The 13,121-nt window shown below is 38.3% G+C and overlaps 1 protein-coding gene across 2 annotated transcripts in view; it reads left to right on the plus strand.

Moving 5' to 3' along the window:
- LOC121325045 (cysteine-rich motor neuron 1 protein-like) overlaps positions 1 to 13,121 on the plus strand; it is a 40,483-nt gene that overhangs the window by 12,305 nt on the left and 15,057 nt on the right. For both annotated transcript variants that reach the window (XM_041267348.1, XM_041267349.1), the window contains exon 4: positions 11,187 to 11,429. In XM_041267348.1, coding sequence (XP_041123282.1) covers positions 11,187 to 11,429 — 243 coding nt within the window. The remainder of the gene's footprint in view (positions 1 to 11,186; positions 11,430 to 13,121) is intronic.

Here is a 13,121-nt window from a genome sequence, read left to right on the forward strand (position 1 = left end):
TAAAGAGGTAAGCACTATTCAGCTCGCTTTCATCCCATTTCTTTGCTGTTGTCACAGCTTGAGATTGCATATTGAGTCCACCTACTCTGCCCTCAATGCCAGCTCCTGTTGGCCAGCCACAATGGCCACTTTTTTAGGACCCTGACTCCAGCTTTGACACAATGTGGCAAAGACTCCACATAGTGCTGAAAGGTGTTTTGAGGGATTTGATCCATGTAGTCCTTAATATCTCACACAACTAGTGTAGAGAGGTAGGCAGAGGTGAGAATTCCTCAAGTTGTTCATGTTCATCCCTACATGCTGAAAAGGATTGAGATCTGGGGATTGTGGTTTATTGATACCATAAGCAGGCCTGCCTTCACCCACAATGATCACGGAGCTCAGGGCTCAGTTCTGCAGTCTGCCTTCCCATGCAGCAAGTGAGGGTTGTGAGGATGAGACCCTCACTGTAATATGTAAATGCATGTTATTGTGTTTATGATTGTTACTGTTCTACTGGAGATAGAGCAGTGGGTTATGTATCATGCATGCTGCTGAGGAAGTGTATTTGATATATGACAGTATATTGCTTTATTTAGGTTAGGGTGCTTGCTTTAATGAAGACATAATAATAATAATAATAATAATAATAATAATAATAATAATAATAATAATGAGTAAACATAGAATAATGGAATTGTTTGCCAATCTTTGTTTGTAAAGAAAGACGGTATTCTTTCTTTACATTTTTTTAACAAAAATGTGTAAAGGAGGAGAAACATGGTTAATGTAAAATATATGAATGTTTATGGTAAATGGAATGAATGTTAAATAATGTATATTGTGTAAGTGTTTATTGAATAATGTTTCCTGTTAGGAGTAGGTGGGGCTGGGGCTTTAGTTCCATGTCTTTCCTGTGCAGGGGTCATTTGTAGTCTTACCTTTGTAGATGTCAGTCATTTTATGTATAACCTGTTAGTCTGTGAGCGTCATTTGTGTGAAATCTCTAGTGCCACAATAAAGATTTATGCCTGTCGACATTACCAAGTTGCTGTTTCTTGTGTTCCAAAAGCCTCCGTGTTCCTGAGTTGAAGAATGTGATTGTGGGTGGCGGTAAGCTCGGACTATAACAAGGGTTCTCAATTGAATTCTGTCAAATGATACAGTACACAGACTCAGTGCAGTCTACTCAACTGATCTAAACAGTGACAGTAAGGGTTTTACACTGCTTGTGATGGGCTGATCTGATTTATACTGCATTGTATCTATTACTTTCATTTTTATAGCAGCTCCTGAGTACAGCCTTGTTTTTTGTGATTTATAATCAGGCTATACATGTCGTGTCTCGTATAAGAAACATCATTGCGTGCAGTTTGAACCTTGCTAGAACAGCATCCTTTTGACTTAACACAGCAAAGCTATACTGAAATTACTTTGATTGTAATATTTAAGGATTACTTCCCCCTATCATTTCTTCATCCATTGCAATCTGTTTTAAAGAGTAAGTAGCAAGGTTCCCAAAAATATAACGTTATATGCCCCCACGTGTTTCTACAACTGTTTAAATAGCATACCTGGAATTTTTCTTTTCATTGTTAACATCCTGACAACTTTTTACACTTATAACTTTAAAGTCTGTTTCAAATCTCTTTTCAAAATGTCCGCTCCAGTGCACTGATAGTGTAAGGATTATTGCCCACATTGTTAAACAGGCAACACAGCAATAACGATCCATGATGTCGTGCGAAACAGAAAAGCCAGAGCACTTTTTATGTTTTTCCTGCAGTGATTTTTAGAGGACAGATCTCAAACGCCAGTGCACTAGAGCAGCCATTTTGAAAACCGCTTAAAAGTGTAAAAAAGTTGTCAGGATGTTAACAATGAAAGAAAAATGACGGGTTTGTTATTTAAACAGTTTGTAGCAGCACGTGGGAAGCCCCGATACTTACTCTTTTAAACTACCCATAGGTGACATCAGTGTCCTTACAAGATACACCATGAAATCATCAATAGATACTTTACCAGATGTCATGCTGATGTAAAGTTGCTTCTTAATACCTTGTTGGTATATATTTCTTCTTTAGGTGATATGCATAGGTGACAGCTCTGCCCTTCTGCATGACAAAGTTCATTTATATACACGTGAAATATCATTGTGGGCAGAAGACATTCCTCTGCATGTAGGAACTTTGTAAGGTGAAACAGCATGTGCTAACCCTGACTTTCAAGTGCTTAGCTCCAGTGATTAAACACAGAAGTAAACTTGGCTCAGACTAGCAATTACTTCTAGGTAGAGTGTCTTTGTAAATTGAGCCCATAAAATGGAAACAAGTAAAATTATTTTGTAAGCTGCTAATAACTTGACCCAGGTTATGATTTCCATTACACGAGAGTAGATGTTAAAACTTCATGCTGATTTGAACTCGGCTCTCGCCAAGATAAGCACCAACTAAGACGTAGCTTTACAGTAAACTAATGTGATCCATATGTGTCTCCATCCATTTGCATTTCCTTCCATATAATGATGTAGATATTCTTCTGTCTGGTGTTAATGGCTGAAGTGTAATGCTGGCTCCAGGGATCAGCTTATTGCCTTCCTGGCGCATCAGCACACACAACGGCTGCGATGCTGGCTCCGGGGATCAACCACAGTGCGGCCTCCCCAGCGCATCAGCATGGCAACCGTCTGGATTGAGCTAAGTAGGGTACATCTCTGGAGTCTTCAAGTGGGCACCGTCCATCCTCAGTGTTTCATCGACTAGCCCACAACACCTCAAGAGGGCCCGACGGTGATTCTGTCATCCCAGCATCACCCCCCTCCATCCCCCACTCAACTCAGCCTGGCTTACTTACCTGTATGTCAGCATTTCTTTCTTTCTATTGTGCTTGAGATCCCCAGCCAGAATATTTCCGTCTCAACCACAGCCAGTTGCTGCTCCTCTCTGCTGCTTCAGATAAGTTCTTCACTGTGCGACACAACTCTTGGCCACTGAATCCGACGTCTCTGAGAAACCGGGTTGTAGAATGTGCCACAAATCCTCGACAACCCACTTCCACTGGGTAAACCCGGACTCTCCATCCTCGCTGTTCCGCTTCAGTGGCTAGTTGAGCATACCACAGTTTATCTACAGCATCCTCCCCTGGCACTGTTAACTCTACCAGGTGAACAAGGTATGCTGATCCAGACCACAAGACAATATCTGGTCGAAGGTTAGTGGTGGCAATCTCAGGTGATAAAATAAGCCGTTGACCAACATCTGCCAGCATTTTCCAGTCTCTAGCAGCTTCCAGTTGTCTTGGGCGAGGATTGGTTTTAGCACCTTTACTTGGTGGTTGCTCTCCTGGGCGGAGGAATGTTGTCTTTTGTGTGTAATGTTTTGATGGAACAGGTGGCAACTTATTGGTCTGGTTACGCTTGTCTTCCATTGCTAAGGCCAAACATCGCAGCACCTGGTCATGGCGCCAAGTAAACCGACCTTGGCTAAGAGCCACCTTACATCCTGTCAAAGTGTGCCTTAATATTGCAGGTGATGAACACAAAGGACATGAGGGATCCTCTCCTACCCAGAGGTTTAGGTTCTGTGGTGATGGGAGAACATCATATGTTGACCTGATGAGGAAACTGATCCTGCTCTGTTCCATTGACCATAGGTCTTGCCAGCCAATCTTGCGTTGTTCCACACTCTCCCATCTCATCCATTCTCCCTGCTTGGCCTGGGAAATGGCCTTTATACACCTCATCCTCTCCTCCTGCTTTTGCACCTCGTTGACTAGCAGCTTCCTCCTTTGAGCTGGGGCTGCCTTGTGCCATGTAGGAGGAGCTGAACTGAGACCAAGACCCCCTCTTCCATGCTGAACTTGCCCCATGATCTCACCAATTCGAAGGGCAGCCTTTGCATCTTCCACAGCTTTCTTTACCGCCCATTTTCTTCCAGTTTTCAACACAGGTGCTGCCTCCCTTACGCATTTGTCGCGTGACTCTAATAATGTCATTTCCAGTCTGACCTTGGCGCACTTAAATTCCTCGGTTAGAGTGGAGACTGGTAGCTGCAGTATTCCTTTACCATAAAGTCCCACTCTGCTGAGGCAGCGTGGAACTCCCAACCATTTCCTGATGTATGAACTGATTAAAGCTTCCAGCTTCTCTACTGCTGTCAAAGAAACCTCGTACACAGTCAGTGGCCACAGCAACCTCGTCAGTAGACCACACTGAAAGCACCAGAGTTTTAGTTTGCCTGGTAGAGTGCAGCTGTCTATGCTCTTCAACTGCTTGTTGTCTAACTTCTCCCACACGAACTGTGTCCTTTAGATCCCCGTCGTACCATCTCCCAAGAATGTAATTAGTGAACAGTAGTGCACACTGTGCTGTGCCTTATTGTTATTATAACATGGCCCAGTGTTGTTAAGTCTAAATAAATGTGTTTTTATTCTCATGTAGGGTACTTTAAACAGTAATTGTATCTAATGTAGAGTACTGGTGTGGAGAGGTGAACTCACTAAGCTTCCCCAAACTCTAATTGTGTACTGTGCAATCTGTACATAAGTCTTTCTGCAGATGGGGCTTCAGTTCCTTATCAATGCTAGGTAGCCCTGCAGGTCTTTGAAGAAATTCACAGATATGAGGCAGGAACTAACTTTAATGGCTGTTACTCATAGAGGATGTACATGAAAAACCGTATTTATGTCATGGACGGGTGCAGTGATAACAAACAAGCCTTCAGACACAACTTTAGCACAGCACATTAAGGAATTCCTTTTGTGCTACAAGGGAATTTTAACAAACATTTAGCAAATGATTACATTTAACCATCCTTGGAGATAAACAGAGACAACCAGTAGAACGGCCAGTTACACCTGCTGTAAACGCAGATGGCCACGATTAGGTAAGCAAAACTGGAATGTTTACGTAATATTCTAAAATCTTACAAAGTCATTGTAAACACCCTTTTTAATGCAATGCACTTTAACTTATTGGTATGTTTTTATGATGCGTGATCTGAAATATTAGCATAACCCATCCTTAACTAACATAAAATGGCACCCACTTGTGCGGCACTTAGAGGTTTGTTGTAAACCATTGTCAAAATAAAAAGGACAGGATCTGAAGGGATTTTATTTCTGGAATAATAGGACGACAATCATAATGTTCCACCTGTATTTTAGGTTGTAAATTTAGCCATTCTGATGATTACCTAGACAAGATTTATTGTTAGTGAGAATTTGGATGGGCTAGAGACTGATAAGTTTGCTGTTTACCATGCTGTTTTTGACAGTGTTTTGTCTGTGTTTTATCATACTTGATAATGCTTCCCATGCTGTTATGCTTTGCATTGTAATCGGGTAAGCTTTTACCATGGTATACCATAATAAACTTAATCCAATATAATAATACTACCGGTACTGTTGCTTATATTGTATTGAATGCTGGAAACTGTAGTGATTCAGCTGCTTGGCAAGACACCACACTTTGCCCTTATTTCAATTGGTCTTCTCCCTTTTTGAATCCAAGACAACCTAAAACAAATATGGTCTTCTAAAAGGTGAGTGGTTTATAACTCTATTTTGCACACTCGTAAAAAAATAAAATTAAATAAAAAATATGAAATACCGGAAAATGTTAGCCCAAACTGTGTTTTTGTATGGAATTCTTAGTAAATGGATTATTGAAAATGATTTTGAATTTCAAGACGTGGCACTGTGGGAAGTTGTAGTTGGCAGCTGGTTGTTTGTTCTGTTTGCCGTGCATATCTCTGTCCATTTCTTAGTCACTGAACACAGTCCCTGTAAAATACAGCAGCGGCAAAACAACATAGCATCTGTGTTGCTGCGATACTACTAGATGTGAATCCAAACCATTGCTCAGATTTAATTTTTATACATGGGAACTGAATAAATAACTTTTTTGAATAATGAAGAATCAGGCGATACATGATTGAAGGAAATAGAGGAGACAAAGGAGAAACTTCATCACATAGAGTGGTGAGGGTATGGAATGGGCAACGTAATCATGTTGTGAGGCAGCATCACTTGAGTCCTTTAGACCCAGTTTGAGAAAGTTTTGAGATCAGTCAGCTGCTAGGAACATCCTCTCCTTTGTAATTTTCTTAAGTTTTTATGTTCATGGTTGTTTACTTAACGTGACACTTACAACCAAAGCGATCTTTGTAATTTACAGCCCATTGTTTCACAGCAGCCCGTCACCCAACACAGTACTATAAACATGGTTTTGTTTTGTCATGTTCAGAAGATTATTCCTCAGTGACATTTTCAATTGTGATTTTTAAAAATTTATTTAGAGACTCCCTTTTCAAATTCTGCTAAACTGCTAAGGATATTCTTTAGTACAAGTTATTGAGTTAAACATAATCTCAGGGTATCTGGGAGGATATTCAGAGTGTGAGTAGTAAGACTAATAATAAAACCAGACAAATATGTATTTTTCATGTTACTGATACTGTTAGTTGGCCTCCAGTTATAACGGAGGTGGATGAAGGTAGGCATATCACATATCTGGAGAACCGCTGGCCTTATTGTGAAGAAACTTGACCTTCTTTGGCACGAGCACAATCATAACCTCTGGGTCTATGGAGGCTGTCTGCTTGTCAGTGTCACACATTTTAAGATATCTAGAGAACCACTTCAGTTGTGATGAAACATGGTATGGACACACTCTTGAAGTATAGGAATCGGTGTAATGGCATTTGTCTATATCTGCATGTCAAAATGATTTAAATTTGTTGTGCATACAGTCGATTTATAGTAATGGCAGTTTACTTTTTTTACTGATTGCGCTAATTTTGAATTCACAGCCGTGTTGGGGATGAATTGCCCACACTGCAATGCATCAAACTCACAGATGTCTAACCCCTTCTAATGTAAAATGTTACTACTTTGCATTTTAATTATTATCCTGCAGAGTTTCATTTGATCCCAGCTTGGTAGTCCCTACGACAGACAGAAGCAGCACTCTGCCCAGAAAAAGATAACGGGATATAAATATATATATATATATATATATATATATATATATATATGTGTGTGTGTGTGTGTGTGTGTGTGTGTGTGTGTGTGTGTGTGTGTGTGTGTGTGTGTGTGTGTGTGTGTGTGTGTGTGTGTGGTGTGTGTGTGTGTGTGTGTGTGTGTGTGTATATATATATATATATATATATAATATATATATATATATATATATATATATATATATATATATATATATATATTATATATATATATAGAATAACTCTTAGCTTTCGACTTGAAGCCATATTAATTCCCTGTTCCTCTTACAGGCCCTTTCAGTTACTTTTGATTGCATAGTCATCCTTGACATCAAAAGTACATTTGAACTGAATGTATTTAATGTAGAATCCTTTTACCTGAAGCCTCTGCCATTAACATTAGATTTTTATTTTAGATATTTGTAGCAGGAAACACTGATCAAATGAACGAACATGAACCATTCATTACTTTAGTGACTCTACATTAGCAGCCCTGTCTGGTTGCTTTTGAAGGATGTTATTTGACAGGCAGTGTATCTAATATTTATTTTTACTGTCGCCTTTCCTGTGGGATAAGCTTGTTCTCAATACTGCTTTATGGTGTTAACAATGCTGAATTTTCTGAACTGAAAATGGCACACCTCCAAATTTATACGGCTTACGTGAAAAATAGGCCCGTTATCCCTTTGCGTACTAACTGTATAAAACCTGAAGACTTACCAAAACCACAGAGGGCAGCAGCACTAAGACGGCTTTGTTCTCTTCTGACTTGATTCCAAAGTCAGTCAGTGAACAGAACTTGCATTGTGTAGTTTTTCCATGAGTAAACTTTGGGCTGTCATCACAACCTCCTCTGCCTACAAGAGCACGAGTGAGCAGCAGAAGACTGCACCCTTATTCTCTACCATGTAAGAGAATACACACCGAGGACTGCTTCTTTCATGAGTGCAATTTAGAAAAGTAAGAGACATGCATTGTTTACATTCAATCTTTATGTGGTGATAAAACAATTTCCCTTTTGCCACTTTTTTTTAATATTTGCTGTTTTATGAGCTACTAAAAGTTCAGCCACTTAATGGCTTATAATGGATATAACAGTGAAGACATTTAACAGATTGTCTAGACCAAATTGATTTAGCTTTAGTGCTTACAAAATTGGTGGGTTGTGTCTGCTGGACATTACTACAGTACCTAATACTGAATCACAGCTGACAGGGTAATATATATTACTGTAGAATTAGTTCATAAAGCATTTTTAATTCTTACTAATGTGTGGCATATGTAGTTATAGTCCCTGACACTAAGAAAGTATCACATGCAGTCGCAATGTGGATTTAAATAGTGTTATGGGTGCAAACAAAACCAGATGTGCCTTGTGCATAACCATTCCATTCAGTTTTGTAAAAAGGTGCACATTATATTCTTAATTATGGCATACATTGTGGGGAAAGAGTAGAATAGTCATGTAATAATTCTGACTTGCCATGTTGTGCATCTTGAAATGTATTACTGCTGTTAATCTGTTTATCTTTCTTCATGCTTAGAAGTTCATGATTCTCTAGTGTGTAAAAGTATTAATAGTGAATGTAAACATTTCGACAGGTGTATAGTTTTTATCAATGTCTTTATATAGTCGTGCATCCACTGTTTAAAAAAAACAATGGATCAGTGCTGCTGCCACTACATATTTGCAGCATTAATTAAAAAATATAGGCAAAATGCGTCTGTGTTCTAGAAATGGACCTCTGATCCAATATGGCTGCTTAGGATTTAGCATAACAGAGACAGAACACTTTGAGATATTGTCTTCAAATTTGGTACACAGTTGTATGGGTGTTAAAATCCTGCCATGCCACATGCTTTGAGATAGTGGGGTCTTTTCAATTGATCTTAACAATCACACATCCTAATAGCACTGTCATTCAAACAAATACACATGTTAATTTTTTTTTTAAATCTCTGTTAGCAATGCATGCTTTCAAGTAGTGTTGACGTAGCCCGTGCAAGTATGACATATTGTGGATAGTGCAAAACCAGTAAGATTTATTAAATGATTGGTTAGCTACAATGGCTTTAACCAGCTACTTCCCCTAATGACCAACATTCCTTGCAGCCGTTGACATCCTTTAACCCCAGAGACACTGCTGATTACCTTGGAAGTGAACAGTCTATGTGAAAGTAAGATGTGCAAACTGAAAACTTTCTTTAACCTAGTAGTATTCCATAGAGCTATATATTTTAAATGAAAATAGATCTCCCCTGTACCTCTTTCAAAACTATGCATAGTAGATCATAATTCATGGAAGTGCATGACAGAAACCACTTCATGCAGACAGAGCTGTGTAGTAAACAAGTAGATGGATGTCCAGGAGAGAGTAATAAGGAAGCGCATCAGGAGGATTCATATTTAGTTAAGATGGGATATATTTAGATCTGTCACTGTTTAGATCCTTCAAACCCAATACTTTGTCTGCAGCTGAAACAATTCTACTCTAAAATCAAAACACTGCCATCCCAAACGTTTGACCACAGCACAATGCTTTTTTTTTTTTTTTTTTTTTTTTGGTGATGTAGGATCTTAAAAACGTAAGAAATCCTTAAGAATAATACTTGATCCAGTCTAATATAATCTTCGTGGAAATCAAAACTGTATGCTGTCTGTAAAAGGGCAACTATCCAGACTTTTTTTTTTTTTGTTTTCTTCTCATCTGTTTAAAAACTCAGGGGGATCGTCTTACGGAAACCCGAATATCATGGCTGAGAAACATATCCTCTACTGGCATCATATTGCAGGAGTGAATCATTTTAAAAAGCGACGGGTTACAAACTTGCTGTAGTGCAGAGGTGATTCAAATGCTAAATTACATGCACTGAATAGGTTTCTTTAAGTCTTCGTAACGTTGAAGGATCATTTGTTACAATGTTTAAATTAAAGCAAATGAAAGCATTTGTATGACGTTGTGATAGTGACTCCTATTGAAAATGTGCAGGTTACTTGTTGGTTGTATCACGGAGGTCTTAACTGAGGTTTGATTAATCTGGGACTGCAGATAGTGGCCATAATCTGGGGTGGTCTTAAAGGGTACATAAAAACCTTCTTATTTGATTGTGTTAAATGTTGCCATGTGTTGCTACAACTGTTTACCATAAGGTGTGTGTTGTTTTATTTATTTATGGGAAATGTAGTTCTGAGAGGTCCATGCTGGTACATGGGAAGTCATCTTGAGGCACAGAATGCAATTTAAAAGTTAAAGTGGTCAAAAATGTAAAAAAAAATAAGTAAATAATACACACCTTACATAAACAGTTGTAGCAACTGCTTTTATATACACAGTACAGTCTTTATACAGTAGTAGTACATTTCTGACTTGGTTACTTTCATGAATGAGTTCTTTGTAACTACATCCGAAGACAAATAGCAAGTTCATTTAAAAAGCATTCGGAATAGCTTGTTTTCCTTCCACAAACTTGTGTCCAGGTTGGTATTTTTTTAACCCAGCCATACTCCTGCAAAGATATAGAAGTACTGTACATATGAAGGCTAATTATTAAATAACAAGTAAACTCAGAGTTAAACATTTCATTAAAGAAGTCGGTGAAAAAATATACTTTATAGTGGCATGGAGGGTGAAATTGAAACCACTGATATCTGAAGTGTAAAGTGAACGGACCTTGAACGCACATCCCTGGAAATGGGGTTATAATTTAGATTACAGCATGTTAGAGCATTGGTAAGCATTATGAAGGCTGGAGAATTATGGTTAAGCTGATTTTTTTCACTCTTCTCAAGGATTTCTATGAAATGTACCCAATTCCCCGTAATATGTGGTTCCCTGTGAAAAAAATCACATTTCTGAAAACAATGTAGCTATACATATATTTTTTTTGTACTTAAAAAACAAATACAGTGAACGTTTGTGTTACTGACGCACTACCTGTGACAGGAACCTGGCAGCCAGTTTAGTTTACTTCTGGCAAATGATTGAACCCCTGTAAGATTTCTTTAAAATGTCTTCAATGAAAAAGACACCAGCTGCATCATAGATCAGAAATATTTCTGGAATCTATGTAGTGGTGACTCACTTTTTAAGTTCAGGGTCTTAGAATAAAATAATCTAAACAGTTTATATAAATGTGCGTTATGTTTTGTATAGAGCGTGGATTTTGTAAAGTGTTGACATTTTTGTATTGGTTCTTTGTCTATTGCAGATCAACTGAAGTGTGCTGGAGTGACTTGCCCAGAACAACCTATTTTGGATTGCCCCAAAGATTCTGTGCTGAGCAAGACATACACTCCACCCACAGCCTGTTGCCCTTCAGTGCCGCCATTCTGCACCTGCAACTTCCGTGTCTGTGAGGAAAGGGAGTGTTCCCGTGGATACCAGCCGGTCCTGATTGTGGAAGGAAAAGGAATCCCTGGAGAGTGCTGTGATGAATATGAGTGTCAAAGAGGTAGGAACATGTTGTAGTTTTGTAATGTTGATACTATTATATATACATATAGCAGACAACACCTGTAAAACTCAACTCTTCCCTTCTGGACAATATAGCATTCTGCCTTTAATGCACTTTAACTTGCACTTATCGGCTCCCTGTTTTACTGTATTTAATCCAATCTGTAGTATTTTGTATTTCACCTGCACTTGTGTCTAATCCTGATGTAACTATCAACACTGTTATCTGCTCTTGAACTGCCCCAAAATCAAATCGTACTGTGTTTTGTATTTGCTCTTATTATGACTGATTTTGTATCGTGATCTTAAATGTATTATAATTCTTGATATGTATTTTTGGTATACAACTGTAAGTCACCCTGGCTAAGGACTTCTGCTAAGAAATAAATAATAATAGCTATTTTTATATTAATATAGTATAAACGCTGTACACCTTTATATCATTTATTTTCAGTGCACCTTTTCTTCTTGTGCTAATTTGTTCAATTAAAAGTATATATTTGTAAATAATGCATTACCAAATGGGGCTATAGCAATAAACACATTGTTTTAACGGTAAGGCCATATTATTGATACAGACTATTAGCTTTCTGACACTTTACAGTACACTCACTTACTTTTCATTGCAGGGGATGTCGGTGAAATTAACCATTTCACTGCCACAATGTTTTAACATCAGGCCATTCCCATCAGATGATGACCTCTTGGATGGGATTTTAGTTCACAAAAATACCTATTCTAGTTTATTTTCTGCAAAGAGGATACAATATTTATTTTTTAACCCATGGCCCCGAAGAATAGGATTTGATTAGGCTTTTTAAATAATCACAGTAATAAAACAAGTGTATTGGCATTTGGATTAACAAATGTGATATATACAGTGCAATGGCTATACCAACATAACAAATTCACATTATGCCTTTCCATAGATAAATGTGTTCTGAGTCCTGAAATTAATGAATTTTATTTGGTCACTGACCATAAAACCACTAAGGCCATGAATATGTCAAAAAGTTTGTCTGGTCACACAACTAAAATTGAAAAGTTCAACAGTTCAATGGTGGGAATGCTTTTAATGTTGTTCCAGCTGAACAGTGGAAGCTAATTGTATTAGGCTTGTAGAGCTGAATTAATTGTGACAGGGAGGAATGTTTTTATAACAGATGTCGGCTGCTCTTTTCTGGCTGTGCTCGATGCCTTTTGTGTTGACCTTGCTGTAGATTAAGAGCACATGAATGCTCTGACATCAAAAGCAGACAGTTTGGAGAAGGCACGAACAAGAGTCCTTGCATTTAAAAAACGTTTGATCAGTTTTTAGGGCTATTCAAAGGGGAGACTTGACTAAAGTTTTTCAAATCCTAAAGGAGTTGACAAAGTTAAACCTTGAAAATATTTTAACACTGCATAGAGACCGAGGCCAGACAGCACAGTTGGAAATATACATGGTATACAGACTAAGAGTAAGCATCACTTTAAGTATGGTGGGTGTACAGAGAATGGTGGTAATCAATGCTAAATCACTGGTGTCTGTTAGGAATTGACAATACAAAGCCCTGGGGTCCATCTGCTACTAAGACCCGGATGAGCATTGATGGGCGGAATGATCTCCTCATGATAGTAACTTTTGTTTGACTCTTATGTACTATGAGGTACTAAAAGTACTTTACACAGTGCCCCCTACAGCTCTACA

The sequence above is a fragment of the Polyodon spathula genome, chromosome 12 (assembly GCF_017654505.1).
Source record: "Polyodon spathula isolate WHYD16114869_AA chromosome 12, ASM1765450v1, whole genome shotgun sequence".
Lineage (NCBI taxonomy): Eukaryota > Metazoa > Chordata > Actinopteri > Acipenseriformes > Polyodontidae > Polyodon > Polyodon spathula.